Source organism: Scatophagus argus, chromosome 22 (genome assembly GCF_020382885.2).
Source record: "Scatophagus argus isolate fScaArg1 chromosome 22, fScaArg1.pri, whole genome shotgun sequence".
Taxonomy (NCBI): domain Eukaryota; kingdom Metazoa; phylum Chordata; class Actinopteri; family Scatophagidae; genus Scatophagus; species Scatophagus argus.
Genome location: NC_058514.1, coordinates 8580872 through 8593139, shown reverse-complemented (window position 1 = coordinate 8593139; position 12268 = coordinate 8580872). Strand labels below are relative to the sequence as shown.

General features: G+C 40.3%; 2 protein-coding genes across 3 annotated transcripts; one reads left to right on the top strand and one right to left on the bottom strand.

The window, feature by feature from the left end:
- Positions 1-642: 642 nt before the first annotated feature.
- asb15b (ankyrin repeat and SOCS box containing 15b) lies at positions 643-5366 on the bottom strand. Of its 2 annotated transcripts, XM_046378994.1 has the most exons (14): positions 5213-5366; positions 4794-4899; positions 4532-4584; positions 4222-4353; positions 3964-4128; positions 3577-3683; positions 3320-3458; positions 3043-3214; positions 2454-2614; positions 1894-2038; positions 1640-1795; positions 1386-1488; positions 1131-1284; positions 643-1017 (listed from the first exon to the last, which is right to left on the bottom strand). In XM_046378994.1, the coding sequence occupies exons 2-14, from the start codon at positions 4895-4897 to the stop codon at positions 848-850; spliced, it is 1761 nt and encodes a 586-aa protein (XP_046234950.1). In that variant the 5' UTR covers positions 4898-4899; positions 5213-5366; the 3' UTR covers positions 643-847. The 2 variants fall into 2 exon arrangements, with proteins under 2 accessions (XP_046234950.1, XP_046234951.1); XM_046378995.1 differs by lacking the exon at positions 4222-4353.
- Positions 5367-6084: 718 nt separating this feature from the next.
- LOC124053644 lies at positions 6085-12203 on the top strand. Its single transcript, XM_046379004.1, has 7 exons — positions 6085-6202; positions 7797-7904; positions 8068-8124; positions 8225-8383; positions 8718-8877; positions 9294-9394; positions 10252-12203. Exons 1-7 carry the CDS (start codon positions 6191-6193, stop codon positions 10414-10416), a joined length of 762 nt encoding a protein of 253 aa, XP_046234960.1. The 5' UTR covers positions 6085-6190; the 3' UTR covers positions 10417-12203.
- The last annotated feature ends 65 nt before the right edge of the window (positions 12204-12268 follow it).

Sequence of the window (12268 nt, the reverse complement as noted above, 5' to 3'; positions counted from 1 at the left end):
AGAAAACATACAAAGACATTATATTTTTGCAACATTATTATCATGTTTTTAAATTTTAAATATTGATTATATGTGTATTCTTAAATCCAGCACAAAGTGAGAATAATGTTGTCCACAGGTGTTTTCACTTAACCTGCCTGATTAGAACCTCTTCTCAGAACTTAATGAGTGCATGCAAGCTGCCCTTGATTGATGTTTCCCTCACTCTCTTGCACCTGTTAGAGAGGGACAACATACACTTAAATAATTATGATGGGTTGATGAAATTTCTTTGAAACTTCTCCTTGAGGTTTATTTAACAAAATGGGGAAACATCTGTGTGGGTGTACAGTCAATTTAAGAATTGTGAGTTATCTAATGGATTTTTCAGTTGTATTAAATGATTTGCAATGCAATTTGGTATATAAACAGTGCATAAATAACCATGTACTACATAAGAATAGAAAGAGGGCAGTTTAGGGCAGCACAGATTTGTCACAGTTTTTGTCCAAAGTATAATATACTCTAGTAGGATTGATTTGCTAATGTTTATGAGAAAACAGAGGCGGAATATACTATGTCAACTGTGAAGTGTAGTATGTAAATGAAATAGACTGCATAAAGAAATTTGACATTTCAGCAGGAGAAAACTTTAGTCTTCCTTTGTGACAGAAATATTAATCACACTCACACACTGCAAGACACTGTAGCTCGTAAAATATGAAATGTAACAAATATATAGGACTATATAGGACTAGGATAAATAGGACTTCAGGAGAAAATATATTCTCATTTGGCTTATTTTTCAAAAGTTACTAGTGCTTTTTCATTAGTGTTTCAGTCATACTGGTGGTATAAACAAAATGTTTCACGTGGAGGGGAGGTCACCACACAGGTTGTCGCCTCTGTAGGTCACATAATTCTTCAGTCCTGGAGGAAAAGGGACAGAAGCCATGGCTTCAGGGTCATTTAGTGTCCTGAGGCTCATGTGACTTCTCATTACCAGTCGACACAGGTGCTGCAGAGACCTTGGCTTGCCTGGGGATGCACAGAAAATCATATAACCTGTAATGACATGACACATTCTTAAAAATGCCCATGACTTAACATTATAGTTTTTTTAATTCAAAATAATGGCGTAAAAGTTGTACTCAGTATGTCAGAAATCTCATCCCACTCTGGCCTCCTCTTCAAGATGCGTTTGAGGTTGGGACAGATGTTGACGTGGCTGACATAGTCCAGGAGCATCCTTACAACTCCACCAACCAGATGTGTGAGCCACGACACGGATACAAACTCACAGAACTGAAAAAGAAAAAACCCTAGATAGAATTGTTTTGTTGGGTTATCGGCTCATTGATTTGTTGAGTGGATGTGTATATATGTCTGCCTGAACTGGCTCTTACTGTGATGATGTTAGGCTGACTGTAAATCTGGTAGGCTTGGTTATGGAGATCAGTCCAGGTACTGTCCGTTTCTTCACCATTGCCATGGCAACACTGGAAACACCTACAAAAGAAAGTGTTTCAGAGATGAAATGTTAAAATGTGCAATTTTATAAATGACCCGCCAGTGCAATTTCAGTGCTTGAATGCGCCTTCAGCAACCAGAGAAAAAGTGAACCAGTACTGTCACTGTACTGTACTGTTGGTAGACGCACTTGTAAGCTTGATATCCACTGTTGAGCAGTAGCCTCAGCATGACACGGTCCCTCAGGCAGTACTGCAGGCCTGTAGGGAACAGCGTGTTGCTGATCACTCTAAAGTAACAGTTCACCTCTGCCCCATACGATAGCAACAGCTGCACCAGGTCATACCTGAAAACAGCCAGACAGAGAGCAGTCCTATGTTACAACCTTGGTGCCACCACATATGTTGGAAAGGCCAAGAACGCATGCTTATGTATACAGCACACCTCTCAGCTCGTATAGCGACCAGGATGCATCGTAGTGGGTCCAGGTCAGTTCTCGCTCCAGCTGCCAGCAACATCTCAGCACAGGTGACGTCACCATTGGAAACAGCAAAGAAGAGAGGAGACTTCCTGAGGTCGCCATAGTTCTCTACAGCAAGATTTACATTCAAGCAGGGACCAAGCTGTTTACTGTGAGGTTTAAAGTTGTGTTATGATTGTAAGTTATTGCTGCATGATTTAAAGATAATGCATAAGGACAAGTCAGTTGTTTTATAGTAATTTATTATCTACAAGACGCATGTATAAACATGAAACACTTGTTAGGAAGCCGTTGGATTTCAGACATTTAAAACTTTTTTGGGGCGGGTAAACCAACACAGTGAACAGTCAGTCATCTTTATTCTTTGGTAAAGATGGTCATGATGTTGCAAGCAGTGACCATTCTAAACTTGTTCTAAACTTCTCATCTGTGATGCATTTAGGGACACTAAGAATGACAAGACTTTTGAGCTATTTTCTTTTAAAGATTCATATAATTTTGTGTGTGGGAGAGTTTAGCATACCAGAGATGTGAGGTTCTAGCAAGGCATTAACATTATATTCTCTCTTGATAAGCAGCCGCAGACACTCGACCTGTCCCCCGTCAGCTGCTGAGTGGATGGGGTCCTGGCCTGAGAGATGGATAGCTCTCTTTGTGGTGATGGGGATGAGAGTTCTCAAGACTCTACAGGGCAAACAGGAAGAGCGTGAGGGACAAAAACAGTGAAAAACAAATGCTAAAAGAAGAAAACAGGACATTGAGAAAAGTCTTGATTAGACTGTGGTTTGAGCTACAGTGTTATTTGGTGACGGAACTGAAAAACAGAGATAAACAAAAGGCTCTTTGTGGAAATGACTACAGTGAAAACACTGCCGAGCTGTGAGGTGCAGAGGGAGAAATGTCTCAGCCTACTGTTTCATCAGTTTGGCTGCAAAATAGGAGGAAAGGAATGTTAATTTGTCTCTAGTCATTTCTTTGCTTCTGGAGCTCGACTATCTTTTAAAACTCAGATATTTTCAAGCTTTTGGGAAGAGAATATTGTCACATTTGGTTTGCGAAGATGATTGGATGCTCTTTTGAATAGTCACACAGCTTCAGAACATGAAGCTCACAGTATGTGTCCCTCATAGGCAGCTCTGTGGATGGGCAGCTGGTAAGCATAGCTGGCCACATTCGGGTTGGCTCCGTGCTGCAGGAGCAGCTTGACACTGTCCAGGTTTCCAGATCCAGCTGCATCATACAGGACTGTGTCGCCATTGCTGGCCTGGGCATGCACGTCACCACCTAGTGGAGCACCAGGAGAATACAACAAGGTCTAATGAGGGAGAAAAAGATTTTACTCAACATACAAACATGAGATGATGTGGAGCAGAACTTTTAGTGTTTTACCATGCTGTATGAGTATTTCCAAAGCTTCAGTGTTGCCATATTCAGCAGCGATCCCCAGAGGAGTCACCCCATGACCGTCTCTGGAAGTTACTTTGGCTCCATGTCGAAGCAGCAGCATCACAATGGCTGGACAACCCACCTGGCGCAAAAGAGAGGAAGCAAGGACATTAAAAGGAAGGAGTAAATGCAGAATTTCGCTTGGATGCTGAGTTCTGATTCTCTAGTGCTGTAGCCAGTGTCAGTGCCTCACTATTCACCTTTGCAGCTTCATGGGTGGCCGTCCATTTGGTGAGACACACCTGCTCCACAAAGGCCCCACCCATTATGAGGGACAAAACCATGTCGTATGATCTCTGCCTCACTGCTGCAAAGTGTAGAAAATACAAGGTGACACAAGGTGATAATTACAACACTAAACACAGAGGAAATACAAAAATAAATAAATAAATTTAATCTGTTGCTAACATTTGTATCTGCAAGCTTCATGGCTCATTGTGAGGTGGGAAATAACAATTTGCTTAGTGGCATGATATGAACACATGTACACAGAGCAGTTTTGTTTGTAAAGCTGTAATCTACCAGTCGTTCTGTTTAGGAATGTGCTGTCGAATATGCTGATCGGGCAGGCTGCGTGAGCGTGTTACCGATCAGCAAAGGAGACTCGTTCCTGCTGTTGGTGTTGTGCGGTGAAGCTCCGTGCTCCAACAGAAGCCTGACGTTATCCACCAGGCCGGCCTCTGCTGCCAGAGTCAGAGACGTGTCCCCATCCTCTGTCTGCTCCTCCAGGGTCAGGTCTGTGGACGTCAACGCTGCAACAAAAACACAAATAACAGGATGTTAAAGTTAGAAGAACAACAAAGTCTACCTCTCCCGCTTTTCTGCACTGATATAAACGCTCTCACCCTGCAGCACCACATGCAGGATGTTTTGGTGTGGCTGCGCAGCTGCTGCGTGGAGAGGCAGCCTTCCCCTGCTGTCCCTCTCTTTGAAGGCAGACACACTACCTGAGAGTTTCTGCAGTGTAAACACATCACCTGTGGAGACACAACCAAAACCCATACAAAACACCTGGGGAAAAGCATGCATGGTGCCTCTGCCTGTTAGATGTGTTTTGTTTGCTTTGTTTAATGTTGCTCACTGCTGTTTACTGTAGTATGAATGAAATATTCTTACAATCAAACAGTGACAGACCAGGTTAAATATGATTCTTACCTTTGTGAATGGCTTCCATTATCTTCACAAAGGTGTCACTATTTGGTTCCTTCCTGATGAACCAAAGGAGAACAGTGGATCAGTTTACGGTAACCATATTACTTTCATTTACAAATAACTGTGATAGAGCGTCACAGCAGAGTTGGAGTTTTTTGTTTACTCGGTCAATTGATAGATTAAAGAGGTGCTCTTGATAGGTAGTCCTGCTTTCTCTTTCAGTGAAAGCATATTGGACATGTACAGCCTTTGAACTCTGTCCTACCTGTTTCCAATTGAACACGGGACCTTGTAGGCATCTTGAATGCTCTCTCGAATGGCAAACTCAATAAGTTCCTCATTTATGCCTTCCTGCTCAAAGTCATCCATTTCTATATCAAGGGACACAGCAACAAGAATGTGTTTACACCCTGTAAACACTGAGACTCTTTCAGCTGAATCCCTTTTAGAAAAGCACAAAATTAAGTTACAAGTAGGTAACTCAGAACATCTTAAAACTTTGTCTGTACTTTGTGCTTTGTCCACAGCATGTCACTTGTTTGTCAGTAAAGAGCTGCTGGCAGGGTATTGCCCCTGCTCACACTTGAAATGCTGTCATATGTGAGAGCATTAATATAAATCAGACATATTAGCAATGACACCACAAAGATGACATTTTAGATTAGTCACATGAATCTGTCTCACCTGCTGATCTGAATACGTGCCCTCGAGCACTCCAGTTTTGCAGCCAGTGTGTTTTTGTTTTGCGAGGTCCTAAGCTGTCTGGGTTATATTTGGATGTGACCTGCTTTAGATGACCTGACTCACAGTGTCACATTTTCTCTTCCAACTCCAGCGGACGAAGTACTTCCCTGATTGCTACGCTGTGACTTCATTCAAATTATGTCATTTAGTCTAAAGTAAACAAGAGAGCGCAGCATTTTTGCTGATATGTGAGTATTACATATGCAAAATATTCTTACTATTGTTGGTACTACATTCCCACAACATTTATGTCCAAGTTTCATAATAATTGCTGACACATCTGCTTCTTTTTTCTGCATCTTTTCCTTTTCTGACTTGTATTATGTGACAATGATAATCAATGTTCAGTGTACGTCCTAAGAATATTTTCCAGCGCATTTTCTGCTTGTCTACACACTCACTCAAGCAATTAAGCAAAAATATAGTAGTAAAATATGTCAAACCTGGACAAAATAATGAGAAAAATAGTATACATAGTAAATAAATGATAGGATATAAGGTAAAGATCACAGCTGAAGATCTCAGCCCTCCAACATCAACAGATCAACATAATCGTTTTATTTTCACTTTTTAAACAACAGCTTGTAAAACAACCTTGACATATTCTAAGCGAAATATTAGAGAACAAGCGCCCACTTTCTCCTGACGAACAAACTGATACGTGGGAGTTTATGGAAAGAGTCTCAGACGGCGTCAGTGTGTGACACAGTGACTCAGCCTGTAGGCGGCCTCTTCACCACGTCAAAAGACTTCACCAATCTGTCTGGAGTGAAAGCAGACTGCCAGCCCATCCTCAAGTTTCACTACACGCTTGGACATCACACACACCACACGCATACACACAATGAGCTCTGTCTTTCGGCTGAAAACACTTAATTTCATGCACTGGATTTGAGCAACCACAGATTTTTGCTCCCTATGAGGAAGAAAGTAAGTAACAGAATTTCTCCTTTTTTCAATTTTTTTTAGACTGGTAGTTGTTATAATTGTGTGTTGCAACAGTGAACTGACAGATATACTGATGCAACTGTATTCTACATCTTAATTCTCTCTTGGGTTTGGTAAGTAGCAAAATATTTTTGTTCTTTAGAGTGAGAATGTTCACATTTAAATTCTTAGTGTCTTGTCAGATTTTTCTCTTGCAATGAAACGCAGTTCTGTGATGACACACAATTTCGCTGATTGCACTGCACTTTTGAGTGTTTGGTGAAATGTGTCCAGAAATTGTCAAAAAAAAAAAAAAAAATACAAAAATTGTTAATTAAAGTAGAAGTTCTCAAATTAAATAATATTCTTGTTAGGATTTAAAATGGAGTTCAGCTGAAGAAAAACATGGAAACATCAGTTACATAATTGTTGCTTTGAGAAGTATTTTAATGTGTTAGGAGATGTGCAGTAACTGCTGCATATATTGCTGCTGTTGCATCCTTTTAAGTGGGGAGGGGAAGTGAAAGCCCAGCTAGCTTCCACTCAATATATTGAAAAAGGAGGATTAGCACGTGTTCTCCCAGGAGTCCAACAGCACAGTCACTTAATTGTGCCACTAGAACACACTTTCTTGTGAGAATGGAAATTCCTGCTTGCCACATGGGCAACTTTGAAGTCTGTCCATTCATCATGTGTGAGCTCGTTGTGTGTTTTGCGTTTAAAATCTTTACGCCTCACAGTAGTAAAGCATCACTGCAGCTGTCATATAAATGTCCGTGGTCACTTTTCACTTCTTGTACTCTAATGGCACTGAAGTCATTTGTGTAAACCAGTGGCTCCTTTAATTATGATTAAAGAGGAATTGTGAATTGGGGCTGCAACCACAGTAACAATTATTTTCACTGGTAGCTAATCAGTTGATTACTTTCTTGTAATTCTTTCTTCTGTTAAAAAAGTTGTGATGATTCCCCAGCATCCAGGGTGATGTCTTCAGTTTGGTTGTTTTAAGATATTCAAGTTATAGTCATATGTGACAAAGAAACGCAGTAAAAATTCATGATATTCAGCATTTGGAAAAGGTCATATCAAGCCAATGGGAAGCCTAATTGCAAATTGATATGACGAAATTGTACTTTCAAAAGAAACTCACCTGAATCCTTGGGAACAAAGTGAAAGTTCTACATTATAAATCCTTTGTTTAATGTGCTCCTTTCTTTTTAAAGGAATGTGTAACATTTTCAGTTCTGCTGGCATATGCTCAGAAGATTAACTATGAAACAACTTCTAGAGAAAATTGAAATATTTTGTCTGATTTATCATAATACTTTGAAGATTTTTTTGTTAAGCATCACCCATGCTCACCTGGTATCAGAAAATGAGTGTGGAAAGTGACTGTGCTTCCTGTATATATACACAATTATGGTGCCTTTAAGATCAAGACGATTCAGTTTGATTTGTTTGATTTGACGATTCAGCTTCCAGGTGTGGACATATAATTGAACTTATGTAAATCAGGTTATCAGCTTATGATACAAAAAAATCCAGTGTATTATGCCTGGAAAGGTAATGTACTGTATGTTGTTGCTTTGCCCTTCAGATCTTGAAAGCATCTTGTCTCCTCTTGAGTCTGATCACGAGTTTAAATCTCTGCTCCGGAAAATTTGGGACGCCGATAACTGATGATATGAACAAGCTGTCGTTACTGGTGAGATGGCCAAGCTGCTACAGGCTCGACACATTCATATGTCATGTTGATATTTTTGTCACGTGATCTGCTATGTGTAAATGTTCTGTACACCAAGAAACTGCTCCAGAGATCATTTATATGGTGTTACAAAAATGTTTCTCTGTCATTATGTCCATTATAGAAGGAGAATATCCCCTCTGATTATGAGATTCCTGTTAGTTACATTCCCAAAGAAGTGGTATGTATGGAAATGAGAAAGCAGAAACAATGTGAAACTGTCAAATACACATGGGGGAATACTTGATGTAATACTCAACAAAAGATGTTAATTTTTCCAGGCTGGAACGTGCTGGGTGGTGTTGAATATTTATCCTTTGGAGCAAAGTCTTCGGAAGCTGGCAAACATGTTTGGCACCATCTCATCCAATAAAGAACACATAATTGTCTTCCTCGCCATGCTGAAGAGTTTACGTTTCACCATTGACCACGAGGAACTGGTAAGCAGTCAGTGAGTGTGCTTTGACTTGTTGCATATGAGATATCTGTGTTGTCAGTGACCATTGCCTGCAATCATAGTATGTGTATTTTTTGCCATTCTGATGGTTAATCTGCAGCAATCTCATGTGCAATGAGTGTGGAAAATCAAAATATTTATCAAGCACATTTTGCATAGTGAGTGCATTACATGCTCTGCAGAGCATGACAAATCTTAAATATGAAATGTACAAATGAGTGAGGGATACAATATTTTGGACATTTTGGGGCTGTTTTGCCAGTTTAATTGCATAGCTGATTTATTTCAGGATTGTTTGTTTTTGTCTGATCCCCCAGGAAACAGCAATGCAAGTCTTCCAGTGTCATTACCATGAAAAAAACTTAATGTCCGGTCTTTACTTTGACCACATCAAAGACATCTTACATACTGCCTCTCAAGGAACATCCGGCTTCCCGTGCAAGCTGCCACCGTGCCTTAATCAACACCAAACCCCAGGTACAGCATTCATTTGCATTTTCAGTTTTTAATGGTTGACTGAAAAACTAAAGTAGCTTTGGGTCCTCTTAGTGGGCAGATATTGATTAAGGGTCAAGGACACACAAGGACAAGATCTGTAACGTTTAGCACACAGTCAATACAGGTGATTAAAGGAATCAGGTGATCAAAAGCTGCATGAAAAGCAGGTCCCCTGCCTGCTAAGTTCATATGACATTTTAAAAGGGAGCCAAAGTCAGCGTTTCTGAGTAGAAGAAGTAACTGAAATTGTTGCACTTACTCCTGTAACTAAGCTCGAACAGACTACTCTCTACTAGTTCAATAAAGAAACATCAAGACGATTGACCTGCCCAATATCAAATTTCTGAGGTGTAACTGTAGTCAGTACAATTTCCTGTAATATTTCCTCCTACCAGGGGGTCGGGAGGAGGGTCGGGAATACAGCTGGTCGAAGAGAACTCCCATACTTCTTGCTCTCATCCCCTTCACAGCTTGTGTTGTCATCCTAATGTGGCTGGTAAGTAAGTGAGACATCTCAATGTAGATTAACAACTATTGGAGAAATATGAGAATGCATTTTTAAATAGCCAGAGAAAAGAGAGACATACTGAGTAACATGAAAAAAGCACTCACTGAAGTGTCTAACTGGTCATAACTTTGATTTTTTTTCTCAGCTTTTCAGTTACAGTGCTGTCATCAGCTCAGAAATTATAATTTGTTCTACGCTTTGGTTTAAACCTGCGTACGGGTCTCGTACATATAAATGAACATCTGTTGCATTCAAGCCCTTGCTAAATGAGTTCACACAGTGCTCATTAAGCCTATCACCACAAGATAAATCTCTAAGTAGACCAGATATTCTACACGTGTTTTGAAATCCGGAGTCTGTGGTGAATCAGCGAGGTCTTTGTGTTTGTGTGTGTTTAAGCCCTCTGCTGGGAGCCAAGTCACAGCTAAAGAAAGTCAAAAAGAGGATGATATTTTGGGTTTAATATTATAGACTGCATACCCAAATGATTTTTTTTTTATTTTCTATTTCTCATGAGAACCTGAAAACAAAAATGTCCCTGGTAGTCTGTTTTCCATCAACTACTACCCTGAGTCTTGTGCCTTTTCCTCTCCGTGGGTTAGTCTCCTAAACCACACGATAATGTGCCTTCATCTTTGTGAGCCCTTCCAGGAAGTCAGTTTTTGCAAAGTTAACAACTGCTCATCAAATATTCAGTAGTACTTTGAGGCCTGGCTATTACCTAACTTAATGATGTATGCTTTGGAGATTTAGCTTCTGTCATTTGTTCATCATAGAAATGAGGGATGAAGAACACTCTTTGAACCGTGAGTGTGATTTTACATCTTTCGTTGTTTTATTTTTAGGCAAAGTCTGGAAGGCGTTTACCAGTCTGCAACAATGCAAATAGCCAAATGGAACCTTCTGACATGATCCCTACTGTGTCTATCTCCATCCCACTTCAAACACTCACCCACACTGCTGACACTCAACCAGTGGGGGAGGTGATCCCTGAACACGAGAGTGGATGAAGCATGACTAACAGAAAAGGGAAATCTAAACAGCAAGTCAACAACTCACTCTCCAGGTTGTTCTGCTATGTGCAGGAGCCTGCTGGGTAAATGAGTGTGGTGGGACACTCTTCCTCTGCTTTCACTCATTTGAGTGCACAGACCTATGAGAGAAAACACACCTTCTGCGAAGGCAGGTGTATCACAAAGTTCCCCAGGTACTTCTAGCACTTAACCATCCATAGAGGTTGTTTGGGACCAGAAGAGGAACTTTCTACACAACAATGGCTGGTTATCTGCCAAAATGGCTGGTGAAGCACATTAATTGTCTTGTCTTGGTCAGCATTTGGCTTTGGCCTTCTCTGAGCAGATCAAGATTATTTTGAACTGGAGCCTCAAAACAAAATGATATCATGCTTTTTGGAGGATGTCATTTCATTCTGAGATATGACCCCTGTCAGCAATTTGTTGACTATGTCCAGGAGTTTACAGAGACTGTCCTTTCACGATTGTAGACAGCCGACATGCTGAAACCCAACCTGCCCCTTTATTCTGATATTCACAGCAATGCATTAGGGATACGGTTCAGAGAGGTGGATTCAACACTGCGGTTAGTGAAACAAATGAAATGCATCAGAAGTAAAAGGGCAATCGAAGAAGCTGTATTTGATCCACTGCAGCTTGTTGTTGACATTATTCTGATCTGTGATCTGTCAAAAATTGCCGACCTGCTAGTCGCAAACAATGCACTGAGCAGTTCAACAAGTGTCCTACTTTGTGTATCAAAGATCTGACCAGATGGCAGATAGCCATCACCAGAGGCACTTTGAATCCCGTCATTGTATTTCAAAGCTGTTGCCCAGTGATCTATAGCTGCTGCTCAGCCCCAGTGAGTGTGTTAGTTTTTAATGCCTTATTCACAGAGTCAATCATGTTCAGTCATGAGAACATGACTCCCAGAGTGTGAGCGCTCTTGTACTGTATGTGTCAGAGAGAGGGAGCGAAAGACAAGACAGACAGGACGAGGGGAAGTGAGGGAGATAGGGCCGGATAGATAGATGGACGGATGAGCTCAGTGAGAAGCATAAGGAGGGCTTGTTCTCGTCACAAAAGAACTGGCCGTAGGCTGGAGGAAATACCAGTTACAAACACGACTGATGTCGGCAGATCCCTATGAATCAGCAGGCTAAGAATCTTTCCAGACCGCAGGCTATGTAGGCTCATCCACAGGGGATTGTTAGTATTTCAATAACAGTTTTCTGTATTCTAATGATTTACCTCCAAAACATATCAATGAAATATGGATAGACATACCTTTATTCATTTAAAGTGTTTGTATTGTCTTTCTGGTGAATAATTTTTTACAATTTTCTTTTTTTTTTAAACATTTGTGGTAATCTGTATTTGTATTGTATGTGAGATGTTTAAGTTATTTTGTGACAAGATAAACCACTTACAAAATGTAATGACCTTTTTGTACTGTTGTATTGTTGTAGATGAAAATAGACCATTTCCACTCAAGAATGTATGAGGGGTAGACAAAATACTGTGAAAACACATCACTTTGAAGTAACTTGGGATGCCAGTAGTTGTGTCATCCTATATGCATGTATATTGTATATCTGACTCTTAGTTTCACCTTCAGATCCCTATTTCTCTTTGTCATGCCTCCTAAGACTTTGAATGAAGTTTGTCTGAATGAACCGTTTGTAAACTTCTTGTTGGTTACCCGTCTCATATTGCTCCAATATTGCTCACATATAAAAGTGCTGACTATCAGGTGTTTTATGTTTGGTTAGCTGGCAGTCACATTTGTAGCCTTTATAACTGTGATTTGATCAACTGTATTTTTAATGAAATGTTTTATGAAACA